Genomic DNA, 25,427 nt, shown 5'->3' on the forward strand with positions numbered 1-25,427 from the left:
CAATTGCCATGAAAGAGAAGTCAGATGCCTGGAGTATATTTTAATTTATTGCCACAAATTGTGTAAATGTTTTTTTTTTGTTAACTTAACTGTGCCTTCTTGTCCTAATGCAGAGGCAGACACAGCCTATCTGTAATTGGATGCTTGGGTATCGAATGTTGACAGTTGTCCGTCCAGGAAAGGGTTAATTAAATGTCAGACCACTCCCATTATCGACCGTCAACTTTATTAATACTAGCCCTGTTAAATGCGCCCAATAAGTCGGCGGTGTGCTGGCAGGCAGGTCGCGCGGTGCTGTCTCAGAGCTGGTGGTGCTGAAATCGCAGCCTTCAGCGATGTGGTCGGTGTTTTTTGTATTCCTGTCTTATTTGGACGGGGAATTCGTTAAGGCTGATTTCCTCAGCAGCGCTCTGGAGGCTGAGAAGGAGAGCAAAGAATTCTTTTACTTACTCAACAATACCCTGTGCGCCAAAAGGTCAAATGTCGGAGAGTACCATCTGCTACAAGTGTCTGACGGAATTCAGGAAGTGCGCTCTGTCCATGATGCCACCGGTAAACTGGTGGATTGCGCCTTGACCACAGATCCCATGCAAGTGAAATCCTTCATGTATTTGTGCCACCTGGGTCTCCGCGGTCAGGTCTCTGTCCCGGTCGCTTTGAATCCCAATTTTAAGAGCATTACTGACGTGAAACTGAAGTGTCTTCAGTTGAAATCCAAGCGCGCGTCATCTGATACAAGTGATCTGCAAGCGAGCGAAACACGTGAAAGTCGCAGAAAGGTGGATGCTGCAGTTTTGCGCCGGTCAAAGCGTGGCTTCACTTACCCAGGGACGCTGTGGTGCGGAGCGGGCAATAACGCTAATCATTACGATGAACTGGGTAAGTAGCAGCCGGTTTACCCGGTATGAAACAATGGGATCAGTTCTGTTTCAACCCCTTTTGATGCAGGCATTAATTATACCTCTTTCAAATACAACCCGTATTGATGCAAGTGAAATGTATAGTGTATACAAACTATGCGTAAATGTATGCGTAATGTAGCCTATGTGATATGCCATCTTCTATTGCAGCTGAGTTTGTCTCTTCAAAAGTTCAGCTGTCTGAGTGAGTGCCTCCGCATTTGGTCTTTTTTTCCAGGGGAATTTGCTGATACCGACAAATGTTGCCGCGAGCATGACCACTGTCCCCACGTCATTCACGCCTTCTCCACCGATTATGGCTACACCAACTTTAAATGGCACTCAATTAGCCACTGCGACTGTGACAACACGTGAGTTCAGCAAACGCACATCACATAGCACCCTCAACAGCAACATGAGGGACATGAGGCATGACGTTTGTGCTATGTCAGAGTAAATGGAATAGGCTACAGCACCTCACCATGTAACCAGCTTAAAACATGCAACCAGCTTAAAACCATTCACAGGGGTATAAACCATTCAGTGTTAACTCGTCCTTTTGAATAGTGCACATGATCCCTCCCCATCTTCTCTTTTTAGTCTGTTGTTAAAATGGTGTGAAAACAACATCTGCTTCTGTTTTTCCAGAATGAAGGCATGTCTCCGAAATGTGAATGACTCTTCCTCCAGAGTGGTTGGGCAGGCGTTCTTCAATGTTATGGAAGTGCCTTGTTTTGAGCTCGCTTATCAAGAGCAGTGCGTTGACAGGCACTGGTATGGAGTGTAAGTATATCACCTCACTATGTCCGTCATACATTTTTTGTAGTCCTGCAAAAGCCCATCCATAATCAACGCTTAATTTGAAATGGACTACATTACTTTATTGATATTTATAACTGCTGTCATAATGTGTCCTTTGGCTGTTGAAATGTCAAGTTGACATTGTTTGGGTGTCATGACATTCCAAAAACTGAATGTCACATTGTGAAAACACCCATTAATAACAGCAATGTTACTGACATGTGTCATGTCATTATTTTGACAGTTACATGACACCTTGCATAACACCCTTCCAAGAAAGTGTTACCCTAATCTATGTGTTGCTATAATACAGCAGTATAATACGCCACTATAATGCTGTATCATTTTACTCCTCTACATGCCAGCAGATTCTTTGCATTATTGTAAGTAGCTTTGGACGGAAGTCTCTGCTAATTGTAATTTAATGCAACGCAGTGTAATAAATTCTACATCCATTCTTTCCACTCTGTAGGTGTAAACGGTATGGCCAGGTGCCAGTGGCCGTGATCAAAGAGTCTATTGCGTACGATTTCGGTGGCATTGATGTCATCGACGACCTTCCATTGCCGCCCCTCGACAAGACAGCATCGAGTCCACAACCTGCCTCAGCTGAACCAGGGGAGACTGGCTCAGAGGGGGCAGGCAGCACCACACAGTCCACAGCCTCCTCCTCTACCTCTACCTCCACGTCTGGATCTCAGACCACCACCACGGCCATCCCTGAGGTCCCATCTCTCACCAACATGGTGACCGCAGCTGAGGACTTCATCAAGGTGCTGGCCACCGTCTCCTCTTCGCAAAGCACATCGCCGGAGGCGGGCAAGGATGAGACGCAGGGCTCCGAGAAGAAGCGCAAGAAGAACGCGGGCGGCAAGAAGAGAAAAAACAAAAAGAGGAGGGGTAAAGGGAGGAAGAGGAAGCTGAACGTGGAGACGATTGTCGTGAGGGTTAACGAGGGCGGTGTAGGTGCTGCATCTTGTCACGTCGTTATGGAGGACGGAGTGAGCAGCAGCAGTAGCAGCAGCAGCAGTAGCAGCAGCAGTAGCAGCAGGACAAATATCATCGACGACCTGGCGAGAGGTCGGCAGGCAGAGGCGAACGTGGACATGGGGAGTGAGATGAGCCGGGAGGCTAGAGAGGAACTGACCAACGCCATGATGAGAGACGACCCTCAGCGCTCCCATAGTGTGACCCCATCGAGCACACCCGAAGAGTCAGAGAAAGAAGAGACGCAGAAACACAAGAAGGAGAGCAAGGTGGGCAGTATGTCTTCCACCACCACAAGGCCTCCTCCCACCACTACTCCCAGCATCACCCATGCAAGCATTGTGAAAACTCAGCAGATTGAGATGAGTACATTGTCACCATCCACAACCACAATCACAAGCACAAGCACAAGCACAACGCCTTCTCCTCCCAGTGTGACTGTAGTAAGGATCCTCAAAACCAAGAGCCACAGAGAGAGGATGAGGCAGGGTCATGTTAGTAGGCACAGACCTGGCCTCCGAGCCCATAGCACGTTGCGCACCCCCAGACCTCATGACACAGACAGGGAGGAGGAGCAGTCCATCACTGTATCTGTCAGGCATGGTGGTGATGAAACAATATTTGTCGAGAGGGGGGTCGAGGCTGCGGGTCGACTGAGCCCAACCGCGCTGGGAAACGCAAACGAGAGGGGACCCCTACACCTCGCCGCCACAGCAACAGCAGCTGGAGTACCCACCATCCCCATCATCAGCCCTCTCCGTCAAGCCAAAGAAAGACAGAGGTCAAAGGAGAGAGGGGGAAGAAAGAAAGTAGGAAAAGTGAAACATCCTCCTCCTTCTTCCTCTCAAGCTGAGCAGCCCATGGAGCTTCACAATCATCAGACACCAACGCCAGACAGCCGAGAGGAGCCTGCCAGCAAGTCTCCTCCAGTTTCAGCCACTGAAGCCAGCAGCACGTCGCTGGGGACAGGGTATCACGTTATGGCCACGCGATTGGACTACACGAGTGTGGCGAGACCGGTCCCACCCACCACTGCCAGGAGCCGCGGCACAGACACGGCACGGAAGGGGAAGAGCAGGTGGCACAGGTTAAAGGACTCCTTCAGGGAAAGGCGAAGGGGAATGAGTCGCCTTTTTGGCATCGAGCTGACCCAAAGTCCCGCAAGTGTTCTGCCTTCTGTGCAGTCCACAGAACTAGTAGTAGACAAAGCTGACTATGGTACGACTGCAAGTCACACTGTGGGTGTCCCTGTTACCATTGCCACCACTGCCAGCATGCCCACCACCACCACCGCACTACCTCCTCTTCTGTCCCAGTCTGGCACGAGTACTATGGGTCAGCTCGAGCCACCCATCAAAGACACAAACACACAGGATGCCCCGCTCATGCTGCTGGCTGGACCACAGCCGAGCGGAGAGCAGAGACCAAAGCGGAAGAGGCACGAAAGATGGGAGGGAAAGAAAAGAAAAAAGGCTGTGGCCTTGGCTGCTTGAATCTTGACCAGTACCCCCCACACACCTCTCTCTGTAGCTTTCCATTAGAGTTTAGTTGGAAGCAACTGGGCTTGCTCTTGGAGCTTGAAAGACATTTCATTCCTCATTGGAGGAGTTCCAGCAGTTTCCTGTTGATGTACTCTGTAGCATATACTGTGCGTACACATAGGGCATGAAGTATGAGATTAAGATTTATTTGTTGTCTTTGTTTACCCCTAAAATAAACAACAATATGTGGATATTTTACACACGGCCATCTTTTTGACATTTGTGGATTTAGTTTTATAAAAAGATTTTTTTATGAAGCATGTGAAGCAAAATGTGTGCAAAATAAAAGCAACTGTAAAGGTGTTTTAAAGGGGTTATTAAAGTATTAAAGGATGTATTAAAACTTGGCTGCTTCTGGTCACTATGATATGAGAAGAAAGTGTGGCCCACATACAGTATTTCACAAAGTTCTCTGAATGAGCTCTCCCACTCACGAATATGTGCAATGCAGCAAAATGTCCAACTCCCCCCCACTTCAGTCATTTCAAGTATGTTACTGCATCTTAATGACTTGATCGCCTTACAGACTGCTGCCTACTAATTCACTTCCTGCTAACAAAGGAAAGCCCTGCCAGGCAAGGCAGGAGCACTGGCTATCTCTTTCAAGTAGTTGCATGTGCAGTCTGGCATTCGGTGGGGTGACTTTGGCCACACCTCAACAGGTCTCTCTCTCTCTCTCTCTCTCTCTCGCTCTCTCTCTCTCTCTCTCTCTCTCTCTCTCGCTCTCGCTCCATCCATCCCTCCATCTCTCTCTCCATCCCTCACTGAGGCTGCTTAAGGAATTGGGTAGAAAAGGGTCACATTCTTGACTAAGGGGATAATCTGCAGCCGTCCAGCTTTAAGACACCCGGCACGACCGCAGCAGCCAAAAACCTCCTCAGCTGACGCTCACATGGTCTCCTCTGTGGCAGGCAGGCAGCCGGACTGGGCCGAGCCGGGCCACGCCGAGCAGAGCAGAGCAGGTGTTGTACCGATATGAGCTACTCGGCGAGCAGAGCCATTACAACGCACTGCAATATCTCCACGAGGCGTTGGGGTTAGGAAGAGGGTTTGGGTTTAGGCTATGTGGTAGCTCATGTCGATGAAGCAGTCGGGCTGGGTGGAGTAGAATACAGCAAGTGTTGTGTTGATATGAGCTACACGTCTAGCAGAGTTACCAAGCCATTACAACGCACAACACACTTACCATACCGCCCCTAGGTGTTAAGGGTAGGAGGAGGTGTTTGGGATTAGGCTATGTTCAGTTAACCGGGAGCTCATTTCCACAAAGCAGCCCATATCGATAGAACACAGGCACCCTGTGCAGGGTAGCGCTAGGACAGCATCATCACCATAAAGGGTCCTTCGCTTGGACACATTGAGCCAGGACCACTTCATAAAAGGAAACAGGGGCTAGAGGGAATACAAATTGACCTAGGTCAATCCCAGACAGTCTGAGAATTTTTGGGAGGAGGGGAGTGTGGGGGTTGTTGAATGGGGGTGGAGGGTGGCGTGTCAGCGGGTTGACTGAAGAGTCGTCCTCCCACCTAGTCTGTGTGTGTGTTGGAAAAAATAGCTGAGTCAAAATCTCAGCTGCTCAGGAAGGTCATTGAGTGCACTGCCCCTCACTGTCTTTCCAAGCACAAGTCAGCGGGAATGGAAATCCAGCACTAAAAGTCAACGTATTGAGAGTTTCTGATAAACTCATAACAAGGCAGGTGCCCTATACAGCATACTATATAGCAGGCACTGTGGTGTTGAACCCATGCAAACCCGTTTTCCAGGGATCTTTTTATCTGCTCACTGTTCAGAAATGACCACTGCAGGGCCGCTGACAGCTTTGGCTATGCCCAGAACCACCCCATTCCCAATGGGTCCCCTCTCTCCCCGAGCCTCGGACAAATGACCCTGTTGTCCTCCTTGTCGGCTGTCCTTGTGACGATTATCGTAGATTAAAAAAAAAAATCAAATTAATGAATTAATTGAATCCAATAACCTCACCGCATAGCCCACTGGCATACAACATACTGTATGCATGCATGCAAGTGTGGTGGAAAGCAAACTCAGCACTTTACATGTGTTAAACTTCTTTTTTTTGCTCCAATCACCATGTCGTTTTCCCAGACCCCTAGTGACAATGCTAGCATTCAGAGCTGCCCTTTGCTGGGTCACACAGGCAATAGGGCTTTACTAGCCTCGCGCACCATCCTACGTACTTCCGCCAAGAGACTTGGCTCCGCACTAATGAAATGGTAGTATTATGGGATGGTCAGGACCAGGCTAGGGCTTTACTACCACAGCTCCAGTCCACAGCCCCTTTGGAATTCCAAACCTAACGTAACATGTTCGCAGAAACCCTTCCAAGTCCTCATGCCTCTTATTCTATAGGATGCTTGGAGGCGCTGGGAGGTGGCGCATGATTAGGTTATGGATCGCACACGTCTGTGTAGTCTACGTAGAACGCGGGTATACGGAGCATACCCACTTCTAAATTTCAGGGATTTCAGTATACCCACTTCAAATTGATTGATCCATTGTTTTGAATAGCACAAATTTATACAGTATACCCACTTCAAAAAAATCTCAAATATACAGTATACCCACCTTAAAAAAGTAGACTACACCACTGCACACGAGTCAGGATAGGCTGCCACTCGCAGGATGGCTAGACAGACTGGGCAATTCCTACCCAATTGTGCTGTTTTTTTTTTCTGTAGAGTATCAGAGTATAGTTCAAATGGGTGGGAATAAGGTATTTTTTTAACATTTAATGGGCATCTGGGAGGTCATCAGGTTGCTTGCAAGGCCTGCATGTAATGTTGTCATCAGGTTGCTTGCAAAGTCTGCATACAATGTTGTAGGGATTACAGGTTAGCTACTGTAAAGTACTGTATGCATGGAGATTAGCAAGGGAGCAAGATTTAAACAAAGGACCCTCTAAGAAACCTTTGCGTGTAAACTAGTGGTGCACTGATACAGTGTAGTACGGGGTGAAGCATTATAGTTTTTGTGGATCAGTGGTACAATAATGTGATTTAAGATTCCACACTCCTCCAAATGTCTTCACGAGACCCAAGGAACAACTCAGCAATTCTGCCCCCCACCCCCAGAGTCCCGACATACATGGCTCACCATTTGCTCCCCCCTGTCGACTTCCCTGGGCTTCCCACCGCATCTCTCTGTCTCTAACATCCCACTTCCGGCCAATCTTTTCTAGGCCTACTGGTATTTCTTGATGAAAGCCCATAATTACTTAACATAACTTCCGTAACTGGTAACACTTTATAATAAGGGATGAAAAAAGCATTATAAAGACTTAGTAAATAATTAACTAATGATGAACAAAACATTAACAAAGCAATGTTTTGTATTATTATCTGGTTGTATTACTGCTCTATAAAATATCTACAAATAATATAATAATACGATTTCACAAACATTTTACTAGAATATTTTTTATTGTTTTAAAAACGATTTGTAAATGTTTCATAAATATAAAACATGTCCCACTAATTTACAAACATTTTTGTTTATCATTACTTCATTACTTACAAAGTTTTTATAAGACTTTTTATGCATCCTTTATTATAAGGTGTTACCCAGTCACAACTGAGTTATATTTCATAGCTGCCCAAGTCTGGCTGCAACCATACAAATCAAGAGATAATTTGAATGGAACCTGTTTGAAAAAGTGGAGAAGACGCGCTCACACTATCGCCTAAATAGGCTGATTTAACAGTTCTTAATTGGGTGCTGAATCTCACAGAAAACATAAATGAATGAATGAAACGAAGGACAGCACTCTTCAGATTTCTTCTTTGTTTATTAGCCCACGAACGATTACACGCTGAAGAAGGGCTCTGCCCGAAACGTTCGAGGGTAAATAAACAAAGAAGAAATCTGAAGAGTGCTGTCCTTCGTTTCATTCAATGGAATCTGTTTGCCAATGCGTTGTAGGTTATATCGAACCCACAACATCACTACAATCCAGCAACATTCAGGAGCAGATTAAAATAAAAAATAATTGTCTCAGACTGTAAAAGGTTACAAAGTCATTTCTAATTCCATGCATTGGGACATCTGTAAACTGTTGAGAGCTTATCCACAAATGGAGAAAGCATGGCGTCATGATGAACATTTCTAAGAGTGGCTGTCACACTAAAATTACCCAAAGATGACAGTGATGATGGATCCAAGAGTTCGGAAAGGACCACAGCAACAACAACATATTACCAATTGGAGGTGTTAATTACCTCATACAATGGATGTGTTCATGACTCAACCATAAGAAAGAGACTAAGCAAACATTGCATGCATGTTAGAGTTCCCAGGCGCTAGACAACTCTGACAAGGAGAGCATCAAGGCTTGTCTCAAATTTGCTAAAATATATATATATATATATATATATATATATATATATATATATATATATATATATTGAACATGCATAAAAAAAGTTTCAGATAAAATATTCTGTGGACAGATGTAACAAAAGCGGAAGTTTTTGAAAGGAGAGGCTCCTGTAACATCTGGTGTAAATTGAACACCATTTGACAAAAATAAGACCATGTCAAAAGTGAAATACAGTGGTGGGAGTTTCATGGTTTGTGGCTGTTTGCTGCCTCAGGACATGGGTGACCAGCTAAGATCGAAGTAAGTATGAATCTACAAATAAATCCTGAAGGATAAAGTCCTGTCATCCATTTGTAACCATTCATTTGTGTTCATGTGTGAAAACCCTCCACTGTAGCTGAAAACAATTATGCAAAGAAGAGTTGGCAAAAATGCCTCCACAGCGATGTGAATGAAAGATTGTTTGCCAGTTCTTGTAAACAAGACCAAAATTATTGCTGCTGGGGGTGGTAGAACAAGTTATAAGGTTGAGGGGGCAATTACTTTTTCACAAGGTCATGTAGTTTCAGATAGCTTTTTCCCCTTATAAATTATATCGACAATTAAAACACAATTTTGTGTTCTCTCCATCTACCATTTAAATTTCCTTGATCTGAAATGATTCAGAGTGACGAAGATGCAATGAAAGTCAAGAAATAAGTAAGGGGGCAAATACTTCTGTAGGCCTACAGCTCTGTAACTGAAATTGTCCAGTAATGATCAATTATTTGTGTAGTTTTGAATGAAATAGGCCATCTACCGTATTACTACAGAACTGGTTTGAACTACTCACGTCACGTTGGGTCAGGTGATGGGGTGGGGGGATCAATAGTGAGTGCGGTGTGAGTAGCTGATCTAAAGGCCTGTTGTATGGGGCCCCTGACCTCAGTATCAAGGCCTCAGTTGAAAATCCTCACGTTTCCCTTTGGCACCATTCCTCCATGCGGACAATGCACACTTCATGTTTTCCTCCACTGCCCTGACACAGTTTTTTCCCCCCTCTGCTTCTTGCCACTGTGGTGGTTTTGTGTGAACATGACCAGCTTGTCCAATGAAGGGAGGGGTTTTTTTCCATCAGTGTCAGTGAGCCAAAAGAGGACACTCAGAGCCAATGAGGAGCTTGAGAATTTCTTGATCTGTGTGAAATGCACTGCACGACATCTAGGGAGCAGTCAAGCAGCCATGCAAAAAGTTCAAAACAGATCTCATCACTGCATGCCAAACTGTCGAGTTTCTTCTGCAAACACCAGCCTTAGCTTGATCATAAACATAATAATTGGTATAAAGATATAAGCATAGATGTAAAGATTAAGACATTTTGTATTGCATTATCTAGTATATAATCACTGTAACATCAACAAAAATGTGTTGACAGGAAATAAGTGAACATGACAGTCAAGTCACTCCTGCAGTCAAGAGCTTGGTGTTATTAGCTAGTTCATCTCCATCTAGTGGTCATATAGTTAATTACATTGTGAAATTAGTGCCACTTGCCCTAGGTCACCGGTTTTCAAAGGGCCGGGGGTCCCTGGGGGGCTGCGAGGGGATGCTAGGGGGCCGTGGAATGTTGCAGGCAAAAGTATAGAAAAACAAAATAAATGATTGAATAAACGGAATAACAAAATGTAATGTAAAAATATGTTGTTGTTTTTTAAATTAAGCTACACAAAACAATATTCCCATGTGTTAATCTTATACAGTATATCCCAGTGGCATTGACTCACGTGTCTACCTACGTATATGGTTGTCAAAGGGGGTGAACAGGAAAAAATAGTGTGGCATGCCCCATGTAAGGGGAGCCTTGGCTGTAATCTGTAATCTACCGGCCTTGTCTTGCATAAGTTTAGGAACTCTGGCTTTTCAAATGCAATATATTAGGGCGCGGGTTCCCAACCTGGGGCCCACTTGAAATGTTCACAAATGTTTGGGGCCCACCTCTGACACAATAAATACAACTCAATAAATAGTCAAGGGCAAGACACACACAAATATTATTTAGATTTTTTGAAAATTATTTCAAGGCTGACTTGGAATACCTTCAGGGCCCACTGGTGTTTAAAAAATTTTCCCCCAGTGTTAGAGGAAAAAAATCAATGTGTCGTTCAAAGATAATGGTTTGTTCGTAAACCATTAGTTTTTATGAAACACACGCAGAGAGACACATAACAGACAGAACTGACATGCAGTCAAGATGCAATGAGTTTTTATTATTTATTATTCATGTTACACATTTCCTATGATAGAATGACTGAATAGTGTAGTGATGACTGAAAAAAATGCAGCCTTGCCTTGATTTCCCATCATCAGTGTGTTTGTACTGTGCATCTGTACGGTGTATGTCTTTTGCTTTGTCTGTGTGTCACCCACAATGGAAAAAAAATACATGTAAGGAGAACAAAATCAGAGCAGTTAGCAGCTAACGTTAAGGGAGGTAATTCAGTGATTAGTGGTTTAATATCTGGCTTGCATTCTACCAGAAAGATAACAAAAAAAAGCCAATTCAAGTATTTCACAGCCAAATGCAATTACATGGATGATAAATGAGACCATAACTGCTGTAAGACTAAGGAGATGCCAAGCTAATACATTCCTATAAGGGTAAAATAAACCATACACAAGGCCATTTTTAGTATTTTGCACTCTTAAATCTCCTCCTGACTTGAGGTATACATCAAATGAGGTATCAGCCAGCCAGTCAGTTGTTTGAAAGAAAGCCAACTAAATGTGCCATTGGAGTTTTACAACCTTGCTTTCGGTTCCTGGAGTGAGAGAATTGACAATATTGTGCGAGAGGAAGCTTTCAATTATTTCAATCAGTGAGTCTGAACTTGACTTTAATTTTCAAACTGATTTGATCATCCAGGCTAATTTCCTTATCAATACGTCACAATAATAATATCCTCTTTTAAAAAAGAAAAAGAAAAATCCCAACTTCCAAGTGGGATGCACGTCATGTACCATCAGGTGAAAAAGAAAAGTAAATCGGAAGCCTCTACATCATCTCATTCCTCATAAAATGGCTGCCGCCCTTTTCTCTCCCATCATTTCCTACCTATCCCTCGATCATTCTGTACATCATAAGGCCTGCATAGTAAGGCCTATAGGCACCAGTCAGTCAGTGGCCCAAGCTCTACACACACCACCACCCTCTGTGGATCTCTTTAAGGGGATGAAGTGTCCAGGAGAGCAGATTCTGATGCGCTTAGATCGATCCCTCCAGCAGATCATTGGAGAGGCACACAAGAGGGGCCTGCTGGCTTGAGGTTAGGATGTCTGCTCCACTGGCCTCATCAGAATGTCACCAATCTACGGATGGGAAGAACAGACACAGGGCAACAACATTGATTAAGCAGTGCAAATGTAGAGTCTGTATGGGCAAGGTGTTTTTAAGACGTAATCCAGAAAGTCAAAGAATGCGCGCACATCAGTGGCACAGGTGCTGGACCAAAAGTAAGATAACTGAAAATAAAATAAAAGTTTGCAACACTGTTAAATGCTCCCAAATATTTAATGCCATTGTTGCAGACCTTTATTTTATTTTCAGTTTTTAAGAGGTAACCTCCAACTTACAGCTGAGTAAATGTCTCCTTAAGATAGTATAAACTCGGGACTTGTGAATTTCTTTCCTCAAATTATGAAGGAAAAACCTCCCTTTTCACTTGTTATTTCCCTGTACGTTAATTCGGAGCATTGAATCAGTAAACTGACTTAAGCCACCTGGCTGCGGTTAGCCAAACTACACACAAGTTGCAGACAAAGACCTGGAGCCTCATTTATCATTTGTTCGTAGAATGCCTTCTAAATTGTGTCCTACGAGTGAAATATAGAATGGTCGCAAGTATAGAAAAATCGGGATTTATCAAACGTGCGTTGGCTGTTCCTACGCACACCTCTGCATGGTAAATCCCACACCTTCCAAATCACTGTGAACGCGCGCATTCGGAGTAATTTGCATCCCGTAATGCCTCCAAGTAACCATATATGGCATTAAAATATATTCAAATGCCATGTTAATTCAAAGGCGCCACCCTGTTTGGACACATATGAACACACGCGGACACACGCGCCAGTCGAAGCGCTGGCGGGAAGTGCAGAGATAGAAACATTTCCGCGGCAGAAATGGGGGTGCTTTCGACAGAGGGAGGACAGTGTTTCAAAATAAATAAATGAAGGAGACACACATCGAAGAAAACACTGTCAAATAGCACACTGTCATACTCCATTGCCATTCAAAGCTATTGGTACCTTGCACGGCCAATATTATTTGTGATTTCACGTTTCTTCCACTCGCACGCATGGTCTGAGGTGTGCGTAGATTTAGGCACATTTCTATGTTCAAGTACATGTTCATAAATCCCACACTTTGCTCAGGAATGATCGCACGCATGCTTAAGAACGCTTGATAAATGAGGCCCCTGGCTTTCTCACGCAACCATCTGAGGCTCATGAAAGTCAGAATCATTCCTGAACAAGTGAGCCAACCAATCACCAGATGGGATTTTGCATAGATGGGCGGCATTATGGCTCCTCTTTCTCCTGACAATCGCAGCTGTGTCACTGGTCGAGTTCTATCCAAGTGACTGAAGTAGCAGGTCAGTAAAGATGAGGACAGGTTATTTATCCAATCATACGCAAGGATTGTTTATAAGGATCATCAATTCAAGTTGTAGGGGATACCCAGATGGTAAAGTGAAGACAAAGGCGAAACATACCAGCTGGCGAGAGTCAGGTTATTGAACCAGGGCTTGGTGGCAGCAACTGGATGGCTTGGCTAACGGATTTCTTAAAGCAATGCATTCTTCACCTGAAACAATCTCCTCTAAACAACCCCATGGATGGTCCAAAAAACACTCAAAACCATTATTTCAAGTCCAAACAGTGGCTTTCAAACATGTCTGATGTTGAAAAAACTATTGGTCTACCTCCGTCAGGTAGAGAGTCTGCACTGTACAGTATGTGGAGCCATGAGAACTTGATGTGACTGTCCTTACCTGTACGTGAGGGGGGGCACTGAGGGCGTACACCACGGCACTGGCTATGTCACCCGCCTCCAAGCACTACAGCCAACAAGACAACACCATGATAGTAAGCACAAGCACCACAACCAACAGAAGAGAAATAATAAACAGTTACACACTGCATAAAAAGCACTATAAAAGACTTAGTAAATAATTAACCAATGATGAACAAAACATTAACAATGTTTTCATTATTTTACTAAATTGTAAAAATGTTTTATAAAATATCTACAAATAAAATATTAACATAACATTTCCCACTCATTTACAAAATATGTTTTTGTTAACGTTTTTCCATCATTAGATAAGTATTTACAAAGATTTTATAAGTTGTTTTGCATCAATTATTATAAAGTGTTACCCAATAACCTACATGTACTGTGTTACAAATAAGAAAATACCAGCGTGAAGAAAACAATACACTTTTTTAGCCTAAAAAATCTTTTCATTAAAATAAATGGAGAAGTCACACACCTTAGTACTTGAAAATATTACACATAATTCATTATCTTTTGAAAAATAATGTCACAATGAAAAATAAACGCACCTTAATGCTTGCGTATGTTGCAGCAGCTTTTTCTGGATCGTCACCATGAAGTCTGAAGGCAAATTCTGTTTCCACTAAGCCGGGTGATATGGCCTGTCAGAATAGTCATGTGTAAATAAACACCGGAGGGATATCTCTAATCATCACAACATTAGAGCACAGCAAAACCATGTGTATAGTATGTGTACTTCGTTTTTCAAGAGTGGCTTCAAGTGTATTTTATGTCCATATACTACTGTATGTGATGCGTTTCAGTTCAATTATGGCTGAAAATGAGAGAGGGGACAGTCACTCTGTGCTGCTTTCAGTCCAGCTCTCCAAAGTACCACAAATACACATTGATTATGATAGATACCCAAGAGACCCAGTCAGAACACTCCCACACCCCAAGTGAGGTCACCTCATTAAGACGTTACGGCCCAAAACAGAATTGTAAACGTTGCCAAGGGTAAAGACGCATAGATGCTGCAGCCAGTCTTTTATTAATTGGGGCTTTTTGGGCCATTATTATGACCGCAGCACCGTGTGAGAAGACACAGGAAAATGAGCAGGTAAGAGACAGAGTAGGGTTAGGAAATGAGCCAGGTCGGACTTGAACCTGGGTCCCCATGGACACAAAAGCCCATTTAGGGTCAGAGCCCTAGCGGGCTACGCTATAGCACACCTCATGCAGACGGTCTTAACCCATAATGCACAGATGATCTTAATGAATTAAACAGATTTTAATAAATGTTTTCTTGTATGATGCATGCTCTTACGGTGGCTCGTATGTGGGTGTTGGCCTCTCTGAGTTCCTGACGGAGGCCTTCAGTCAGCGCAGTCACTGCGTACTTGGTGGCACTGTAGAAATGAACAGCGGAGCTCGGAACTACCCTGTGCCCACTCATACTGTAGAGGAGAGGAACACGCAGGAGCGGAAAGCCCATGGGAAAAGGAAAGAATGAGGAAAAATCAATCAGCAAATAAATCAAGACACTTCGCTGAACGGATCCTGACAGTGCCTATTACAATCAGTTTCTGTTGCTGGCTTAGCACATGAAAGGAGAAAAAAAAAGTTTCCCTCATAGCCCTGTGAGTTGCGTAAGAAAGCTTGAATAGTTTGTTTTAAACCTTTTTTGCCTGATTCAACACATCTCTTATCACCAGACAAGATAGATTAAAAAAAACTTGTTTACACTGGGTATTCCATTATCTACTGCTGCTCAAATAGCCCTCCGTGCTTTGATCAAGTGTTGACAAGTAGGAAATGCCTGACACCTTCAGCTGTTCAACTGGCTAAGGAGTAAGAAAGGGAACGGCCCTTACCTGTTGATGTTGATGATGTGGCCATCATCTACGTTTCTCTCCTTCATGGACTGATAGGCCTCACGTGTGCATATTGATAACGCCAGGACATTGACCTGTATGAAGACAGATGCGACAACAACTTAGGCCACATTTAAAATGTTCAAATGCTCATTACATTAGGAGTAAATGGAATGGCTTTGTTCCCAACGTAGAACACCATCTAGTGGTCGAGTCAATATTTTCTATTCAGTATTAAGTTTCAGAAGACAGAATGTGGAAAGGCAAGTCTAGTGCGAGAGAAAGAGGTAGCTGCCTGCCTTCCTTGTGTAACAGCCAGGTATCGATTAAAACCACCACCATTGTCTGGGTTGTTAAGAGAACTTGGGACAGCAGACATGAAAAAGGGATATGACAAGTGACTCCTTTGTCAAGTGAGGGAAAGCATGGTCTAGAGAGGTACTGCAAAACTACTGTATTAGTGCTCTATTACATCAACCAAACAGTTGATGAAGATCCTCGGTTGAGGAGAAGAAGTCCTCTGGATATCATGACCTGGATGAAGGAACATCTTAAGACAGTATCTACATTAGATTACACTTAGCTGACACATTTATCCAAAGTGGCTTATTTATTTAGGCACGGGGCATTGCCTAGGGCAGGGATGGGCAACTGGAGGCCCGGGGGCCACATGTGGCCCGCCTCCTCACTCATTGCGGCCCGTACATAAAACATAATTTAAAAATTAATGACCAGATTTTTTTTAACCGCTATGAATCAATTCGTTGTAATTATACTGTTGGCTAATAGAGAACAGCCCTATTCCTTCCTAACAATAAGGGCAGTCAGTGACCATCCAACTGCACCTTGCACTCATCGAGTTGCAGTCAGATCTGTGTTCATGTGGCCCTCCGATAGTGGCGATGGAAAAATGTGGCCCTCCTCATCATCAAAGTTGCCCATCCCTGGCCTAGGGTAATGTGGTCAGAGGCCTTGTTCTGTAGGCCTCCACCATTAAGTGGTATAGGAAGTACAAGGGGTACAAGAAGACACTCACATCCATCATGGTCCTCCAGCCTTCCGTTTTGCCACTCAGCAGCGGCTCAGGGTGAGCCAGGCCGGCGTTGTTGATGCACACGTCAACGCCCTGGTGCAGGGTCTTGATGGCGGAAAACATGGAGAGGATCTCCTCTTCGTTGGAGAGGTCGCATTTGTAGGGGATGAGACTGCCACTTAAGCCGGCACTCTGACATTCTGCTGCCAGTTTCTGATGAACAGGGGAAATTGGTTGGTTATTATAAACAGATCTCATAAGAGTGGCATGAATTGTCAGAAAAGCAGCTTAGTAGGACTTTTGTGCTAAAATTGTTTATTATTATTATTTTCTTTTTTTGCTCTATTAGGGTCATTACTGTCGGAAAATGATGGGTTTCGAATTGTATGACCCCATAAAATTCCATAAAAAACCTAACCGGTCAGTAAAGTAATGTTTCTGCTGCTAGCCAAGAACAGCATGTTGTGCAAAGAGGAGTGCAGGGAATTCCATGTCTGTGACAACTGCATCTGAGTATTTTGCACACGCATTTTATCAACTCTATCATGGATCTATCTAGGTAGTGTGGATCTAGCCAATATAAATATGTGGCCCTCAAAAATCATTATATAGGCATAAAAGTATGTGTTTTGTCTCATATTAGCCTGATTATCATCGACGTTCTTCGAGACTTGGTCTGACCAAGAGCATAACGATTAACGTTTCCCAAACGGCATGGTTAACCCGCCTCCCCCGGTTTGCTACTAGTCTAGGCCAGAAAAGGCTGTGCCGAAGTTTAAACCTAGCATTTTCTTAGTCCCAATAGAACATAACTGCTTAAACCACGTCACTGTCTAGACATGCACCAGGGGGGCTGTTGAAGCTGCTAAAACTGGAGTGCTTCAGTGGTTCCCGTGGGAGTTCACGATTTTTCCGGCGCTCGAAAATGATATTAACATTGCTCGTGACCTGACTAGAAGCAACACTGAAGGTGTTGCGTCACTAGGAGGGCATGGCCTGGCTAACCCCTGGTTCGGAGGCCTACACTGTCCAGGGTGACAAAGTGCCCCCTAGAGGAGGGATGTAAACAGGGTCAGAAAATTCAAAACATCCCTTTTCAATACTAGGACTCAAAATAAAGCAAATGAAAAAACAAACAAAAACAAAAAACAATTTTAGCACAAAAACCCTACAAAATGACATTTCATACTTGACTATGAGGTGGACAACCTGAGTTGAGAATGTTTAAAAAAAAAAAAAAAAATAGCCATGCCATGTAGGCTAATAATGCCTGTGCGTTTAAGTGGTGGGGTCGGGTAAAGGATTATTTGATTTAAAGGGACACTGTGTGGGATTTTTAGTTGTTTATTTCCAGAATCGCCATTTTTAGTGACTGTACTTGGGCCATACTAGAAAATATTAGTTTATTTCTTAGTAAACTTTCATGAAAAGATCAAATTTGGCAATAGGCAACCCAGTTTCAATGAGCAGCATAGTTGCAGCAGTACGTTTTTTGACCATTTCCTGCACAGTGTCCCTGGGTATGTGTCAATTCCATTCTATCCATTTGTCAGTGGGCAATCTTTAATATTTTATCAGCCCTGTGGCTTTGACACACTTGGAATTCCCCACCCCACCTGTGAGCTGTCAGTGAATGACCAGGAATCGACTAATTGACTACGCTAATTAGGGCTGCACAACTAATCGAAAAATAATCAAAATCGTGATAAAATAGTTAAATCGAACTCATGATTTTAATCGTGATTTAATCGTGGCAATAGTGACCTGCTTTTGAGAGCGTCCTTGAAGCCAGAACATACTGACAGGCTGGTGTTTCTGGCCAGAAATCTGTCCACCTAAGTTCAATGCTATTGCCTTTACATAATTATTACATTTCATTTCATTATGCTCATCCCGTATATAATTCATTCATGGTTATATTTCATCTTGTTATAATTTAAAAAAAATCTGCAAAAAATCAATAATCGTGAAAAATAATCTTGATTACAATTTTGACCAAAATAATCGTGATTATGATTTTTTTCCATTATCGTGCAGCCCTAACGCTAATTGTTTAGGCCGGGCTCTGTTAGGGCAGTCATTCATTCATTCAATCTTCAAGGATGGAATCATAGCTCATAAGATAAGCCATACCACTCTCACTACATCATGGGGGGAATCAAAAACATTTGATTGAATTGGTCCAAATCAAACAATTATGTTTAGGCATCCGACTATGGTCTAAAATGATGAAAAGCAGCTCAGTCATTACCTTAAACTGTTAGGGCGACTGACTCAGCAACATTATTAGACAGCTGGGAGTTTACTCATAGACAATAATGGGCGTCCTTGCTAGCATTTGATGGGCAAATAATGCTAGCGGTTATCTGCAACTCTTGTCATTTTGAACTACACAGCAGGCGACTTTGCTAGCAGCAAGCCATCCCTTTCGCAAATTATTGGGGAATGTAATGTTTCCAACTATAGATATCTGTAATTTAAATACTGATGTGATTCCTCAAACGTTGTACGATAGTTATAATTACGTAACATTGTCAGAGCTAAGCAATAACTTTTTGTGAACTGACCACACAGAAAAGCTAGCTAGCCAAGTTTCCAGTTAGCTGCTATCAGATATCCAGTCAAATTATCAGTGGCACACAAACAGGTACACAAACAGCACTATCCTGATGGGACAGCCATCGCACTATCCTAGATCCCGGCCAGCCCGAACAGTTTCAAAGGAACTTTGTGATTTGGCTGAAGAGGAGAGTAGTGGGGCCATGCCCAAACTTCGTTCACTGACTGTCCGGCATGACAGCTAGCTAGCAGCTAGCTACGATGCTGCTGCCTTCGCTAGCTACCTACCTAAGAAGTAACCCACCTCTATCTTCTCCACGGTCCTCGCGCAGCCGACCACCTTCATTCCATGTCGGACAAGAGCTTTCGCGATGGCCGCCCCTATTCCAACGGAGGCTCCAGTCACGAGAGCGACTCTTCCTTTCCACCGTTCCATTTAGCCCAAAAAGTCAACAGTCTACAATTTAACTTGACAGGGACCTGTGCACGATAGTCACGCCACTGTGAGGCTTGGTGCTTGTTTTAGTAAATAATTGTCAAATCGCTGCACGCCCACAAGCACTGTTATCATATGACGTCCCCATAAAGTAGGCTACATTCCATCTTCCTAGCACACATAGGCTACTGACTGTAGGCCTAGAATACAACTGGAAATATTAGCCTATAATAGTGATTCAGATCATTCAAAATGTTGACTCACACGAGGTCTGTCTGACAGGCAAGACTTGACATAGGTAAGTGCACCTATGGGCATGTAGGCCCACTTAACAAAATATAAAACAAAAAAACAATAGCCAACTCTGCCTACAACCTGTTGTGTTAGTAAGAAAATAAATAATTAAATAGGCTAGACAAATTAATGTCAACACACCCTCAGACCTGGTCATGCATGCCAGTAAGACCAAATAAAGTCTTCATAATTAGGCCTATCTTTCCAGGGTTATAGGCTATTGTTCCTGCTGTGTACCGACAATGTTATTAGACCATCTGATAAGATTATGAGATTATTTTATATCAGCCTACAAGAGACTTTGGAGATGAAAGGATTTATTCATGGCAAAAGGCCTATAAAAGCTTTATGAGGCTCTCACAAGTGTCACAAGCATGCTTGTTTGAAGTATTTATTGGTTTCACAGCTTAATCAGTAAGTTAATAAAATTCAATAATATTTGTGCTCCAGACTTGTTATCAGATGTAGCCTATGGTAGGCCAATGACCTTTATGGATCAGAGCAACATAGGGTGCTCTGATACAACTGCGTTCATGGTGTTTTGGAAGAAGTGTGAATTGGCTCTCTTGAAGAAACTTAGGCCTAGCCTACGTGAATGTAGGTTCAGTTTGCTGTGATGTGTTTTATATCAAGAATTGTCAAATAAATCCATTCATGCATGCATTCATTCATTCATTCATTGAAGACTGTACAGGTATTTAAGGCATTCATTGACTTTTCATTCATTTTACACAGGCCTACAAATAAATATCTCATAATTTAAATACAATCATTTACATTATAAATAAAAACCAAGTCTGAGACATGCATTTATGTACACCATGTACAACCATCACACAATCAAGGAGCTTCAGCATGACAAACTCAGAGCAAAAAACGAGCACAGAAGAAGTAGGCTGTTGAATATCACGGTCACAGCAGAGGATCGATACACCTCTCGCCCGTTTAGAGGCTGCACTGGACGGAAGGTGTCGGTCATGTTTGTCCCATCTGCAAAGCTCAGCTGGGAAAATGCTGATAGCTGAAGAAAACACACACACAGGAGTAAAAAAGTCAACGAACAAGTCAACGAACCTAGCCACAATAGTCAACCCACATAGCCTAGAGTCTACCTTAATATCCCAAAGCATGTCACTGGCTAGGGTTAAAGCCAGTCGGGTTTTATTGTCATTTCATCGACTATATTGTGAAATGAAACGTTTCACCCAAAAGTGTTAGAGACAAGTCCAATACAAGACAGTGCTGCACGCGCACATGATTACACACACACACACACACACACACACACACACACACACACACACACACACACACACACACACACACACACACACACACACACACACACACACACACACACACACACACACATTTTTTTTTTAAATAGTGTTCTACCTGTTGTTTACTTAGTGGAATGGGGTTTTCAAACACTGTCCAAACCACTGCTTCATCACACTGTGGTGTTGTCAAGGAGCCTTGGTATCTGTAGTAGGCAGTCAGGTTACTATGGGGTGGGATGAGCGAGTCCAGAGACAGATCATACAGGGTGGTGTTCATGCCTGCATGGTGGAGAGTAGAGTTGTTGAGTAAAGAAATTTAATTTGTTAGATGTAAGATGTCCAACTGCATACACATTGTGACGCAACCCACAATCCACATTGGCATATTCATCCCATTACAATGGGAGCAATGGGATCTTTTGGAGGAAGTATAGACATTACTTTACATTGCACTTAGCTGACACTTTTTTCCAAAGCGACAAAGTTATGTAAGTAAGCCTACAGTGTATCGGGTACAGTCCCTGGAGCAGTGTTGGTTTAGGCACCTCGCTCAAGGGCACCTCAGCCATGAAATGAGATAGGGAGTGTAACTTTCTGTAGAGCTGAAACGACCCCTTGCAGCGCTGGATGTATATTTCTCCCAGGCTGAATTTGTAATCTGCTGCTAAACCCCCCGCCCTTCCCAGTCTACTAAAGAGACTTTACATTTCAATGGATGTACCATCTTCATTAACTGACTTTCAAGTTATGCGTATTGATTGGATTGAAGGCTTGAAGGCTTGAACTCCAATCAGTCAACGTTAATTATACATCTATGAATTTATTAGATTGTAAATAAGAATAAAAAAGACATCTAGACAAATGCAGCCTTGATGGCATTGTCATCTCTAGCACATCACAAGTTACGGAGCAGTGAAGTCACAAGGTGCCATTGTAAAGGGCAATGTGACAGACACAGGGTGCCTCTGACAACTCTTGAATGACATACTGTACCTGGACTTTTGATGCTCTGCAGGGCATTTATAATCGAATCATACTTTCCGTTTGAACTTCCGGATTCCTGAAAAGACAAAAGGCTGTTATGCATCACTCAAGGGAGCAGACTTCAATTGAAAATATCAGGAAATACTATTTCAGTGACCTTTACATTACATTACACTTAGCTGATGTGTTTATCCTAAACCTACATGATTTACAGACAGGTATATAATCCCTGAGCAATGTGAGGTTCGGTGCCTTCCAAGGTTACTTCAGACATGGATGAACGTATAGGCCTACGGGACACACAATTATCTGCAAGCCTCTGATCTAAAGACCTCCTCCTTAACCACATCTGCCCCTGGTCACTAATATTCTCACAGTCATCTCCCATCTGCACATTTTCATAATTAGATGACATTGGCCACGTTTACATTATGTTTTCAATACAGAATTGCTTTTTCATTGAATTCCGAATTGGGAAGGGTTTAAAAGTGTTTACTTTATTCAGAATAAAATTGAGTTAACTTTGAATTAAATGTCTTGTGTAAACAAGGCCAGTATCTCAACACAGCCAGACATCTTCATAGACTCTTTCAGTCTTTCTTTGTCACCTGGTAAAATAATCCAAGAACTGCAACTCCAGACGGATCTTTTAGGGCCTCAGCTAACGAATGATATTGCTGCTTGATGTGAACTATATGCATCTGTGGAGAGACATGATACAATACGTTGCTGACCACAATGGCATATAAGAAAGAACACAACAATATTTTTAATAATCGTTTGCCATTTGCTATTTCCTGTGACAAGACAATTTCATGTATTCAGACTCTTTCAGTGAGTTATGAGTCTTGGGAGTTTAATCCAATCTTGAAGCAGGCCTACTGTAGCCTATATAACATTTTATATAATCTTAAACCTATTGCTATTGTTATTATACCTCCATAGGATACTGCTCTCCATCAATGGTGTGTTCAGAGCCAGGTCCCCCATGGGCTCCCCAGTGGAAGTGAAGCTGAAGGGCCTTATAAGTGGAGCCCAAGTTGCCACCCTCGATCTTCGCACTGTCTGGCAGGTTCACTTGGACTATATACAGTTTAAACAAAAAAATAACAGAATTAACATAGACCCACAAACATACAGAGTGATAGATAGATAGATAGATAGATAGATAGATAGATAGATAGATAGATAGATAGATAGATAGATAGATAGATAGATAGATAGATAGATAGATAGATAGATAGATAGATAGATAGATAAAACATTTTAGTGTGACTTGCCAGAATGGCCATTGTTGATGATGTCACTGTGAAAGGCATGCTGGTAGCTTATGTATGTGAGAGGCTGGAGGACAGAGTCTATGCGGGCCCTTTTGGTGACTATGTTGATCGGAGACTGGGCTTTTCCTCCACAAGTTGGCGCCACCTCATGCCACTTTAAAGGACCTATAAGGGAAATATGGAAAGACCTTTAGTACAGGTTTGGTAATGTAAAACAACGCAAATTGCAGGAGTTATACGTCACTGCACTTTTCTTCAAGGTACAAGCCGTCAAGATGCATTAGACTAATATGACTTTGATTAAGATGTTTCACATACAACTGAGCCAAATTGTAGCCACAAGGCTTCCGTCTTACCTTGGCATGGCTTGGCACAGGTAAACTGAGACTGGTAGCACCAATCTGCAAAAGAATTTTATGACCACCATGTTTATTTCTTTTTATTATTTCCTCCATCTGTGTTGCTTTCTGGAATGCTAAAGTCCAACCTCTGTGTTATCTTCTCATCTTTGATTACAGATTTATTACAAGCTCCCACTTTTGGGGATTATAATGATAAAACAGGGTTTAAAAAGTTGGAAATCATTCAACCACATTTTGTCATTTCACGGAATCACTAGGCCTATAGTGTGACTAGAGAGGCACATGACTATAACAATGGCAATAATGTGACTTCTAGCAATGGCAAAAGTGTAATAACTGCATTCAACCATTGTAACCATTTAATTTGCAATTATACTATTGACGGTAATCTCTAGCCAGACGGTAAAGTCTAGCCAGTTTATCTTACCAGAGAATGCCCAATTTAACATAGGGCTACAGCACTGCACTTCACTATACTCTAAATGCTATACTCATATTTGAAGAGTTCAGATGCAAAAAACCCTAACTTCATTTCTGAAGACCTTCCCTTATATATTTTAGGGAACCCCATTGTTGGTTTAGTTCAAATTCATGTACTTGATAATACATATCAAACATTGAATTACATAAATAAAATAGAAATTACGCAATTTTGATAGATAAGTATAAATGAATTATGGAATGTTTCTGGAAAGGCATTTAGGGGGTTGTGCATCTGAACTCTTCATTTGTACAATATACAATTTAAATGTAACATTTTCCATAGCTGCCTAAACAACATCTTTGCAAGTGTGCGTGTCTATCAATGTGATGTGTGACAGTGCAAAGATTGGAGTTTCCGCATGCTACTACTCAGCACTAACCATTACTTAACATTATTTAAGGTTAGGCATATCTGTTTGAATTTCCATCACCTCATTTACAGTATTTCAGCATTTGAATCATGTATGTATAACAAATTATTCTTTTTAGAAAACTTGACAGTCTACCTACCAGCGCTTAGGGATGTTTTCAGTGATGCAAAGACCAACGCACAACAAAATAAAATATGCATCCTCATGCTGCCAGCCACGACACTGGATCACACTTTCTGTTCAAAAACTTGCTGACAATGATGTCCCCTTGCTGTCATCCTACAGTAGGAGCGCTGTATATATTTCATCAGACCAGCTCCTCCCTCCTTACAATGTCTGATAAGCATTTTAAAGTGTGTGTACAAAAGGATGAGTGGCAACTTGATGCTCAATACTTATCAATGCTAATACTGGCAATAGTTGGGTTGGGACAAGGACAGAGTTTAAAGTCTTTTTGTGTGTGTGTGTGTGTGTGTGTGTGTGTGTGTGTGTGTGTGTGTGTGTGTGTGTGTGTGTGTGTGTGTGTGTGTGTGTGTGTGTGTGTGTGTGTGTCACAGATACTTTTATCTGTTCCGCAAAGCTTGTCAGCAGGTGTGGCCCTCATTTGAATGGATAATTGCCCCCCTGTAGGGTGGTCATGATTTTCTTACATGGACGGTGTTTGGGTCATTTTCACCCAGGCGCGTAGAAAATGTTAAAAAGTCAATCAATACTCGCCTTCATGTTCCCTTCATCTTGCTTGGGAATTTCTGTGTACTGTATATGTTTTTTAGAGTGAGAGATACAGAGAGAGATAGCAAGATTCACGTTCCTCACTGAAAATGAGCTTAGGCTGGTGAATCTCAGTGTGAAAGAATAATAACTGCTACTATTTT

General features: G+C 42.7%; 3 protein-coding genes across 3 annotated transcripts; 1 reads left to right on the top strand and 2 right to left on the bottom strand.

The window, feature by feature from the left end:
* Window positions 1-152: 152 nt before the first annotated feature.
* proca1 (protein interacting with cyclin A1) lies at window positions 153-4,544 on the top strand. The gene is made up of 4 exons (XM_063204271.1): window positions 153-879; window positions 1,138-1,270; window positions 1,548-1,682; window positions 2,173-4,544. The coding sequence occupies exons 1-4, from the start codon at window positions 336-338 to the stop codon at window positions 4,178-4,180; spliced, it is 2,820 nt and encodes a 939-aa protein (XP_063060341.1). The 5' UTR covers window positions 153-335; the 3' UTR covers window positions 4,181-4,544.
* Window positions 4,545-10,786: 6,242 nt separating this feature from the next.
* Window positions 10,787-19,681, bottom strand: LOC134454065 (dehydrogenase/reductase SDR family member 11). Its single transcript, XM_063204827.1, has 7 exons — window positions 19,367-19,681; window positions 16,507-16,716; window positions 15,471-15,565; window positions 14,924-15,053; window positions 14,166-14,258; window positions 13,592-13,657; window positions 10,787-11,906 (listed from the first exon to the last, which is right to left on the bottom strand). Exons 1-7 carry the CDS (start codon window positions 19,496-19,498, stop codon window positions 11,865-11,867), a joined length of 768 nt encoding a protein of 255 aa, XP_063060897.1. The 5' UTR covers window positions 19,499-19,681; the 3' UTR covers window positions 10,787-11,864.
* A 442-nt stretch (window positions 19,682-20,123) lies between these two features.
* Window positions 20,124-24,147, bottom strand: ca4b (carbonic anhydrase IV b). The gene is made up of 8 exons (XM_063205924.1): window positions 24,126-24,147; window positions 23,693-23,737; window positions 23,337-23,501; window positions 22,994-23,139; window positions 22,665-22,757; window positions 22,066-22,132; window positions 21,188-21,351; window positions 20,124-20,813 (listed from the first exon to the last, which is right to left on the bottom strand). Exons 1-8 carry the CDS (start codon window positions 24,145-24,147, stop codon window positions 20,643-20,645), a joined length of 873 nt encoding a protein of 290 aa, XP_063061994.1. The 3' UTR covers window positions 20,124-20,642.
* Between the last annotated feature and the right edge of the window lie 1,280 nt (window positions 24,148-25,427).

Source organism: Engraulis encrasicolus, chromosome 8 (genome assembly GCF_034702125.1).
Source record: "Engraulis encrasicolus isolate BLACKSEA-1 chromosome 8, IST_EnEncr_1.0, whole genome shotgun sequence".
NCBI lineage: Eukaryota > Metazoa > Chordata > Actinopteri > Clupeiformes > Engraulidae > Engraulis > Engraulis encrasicolus.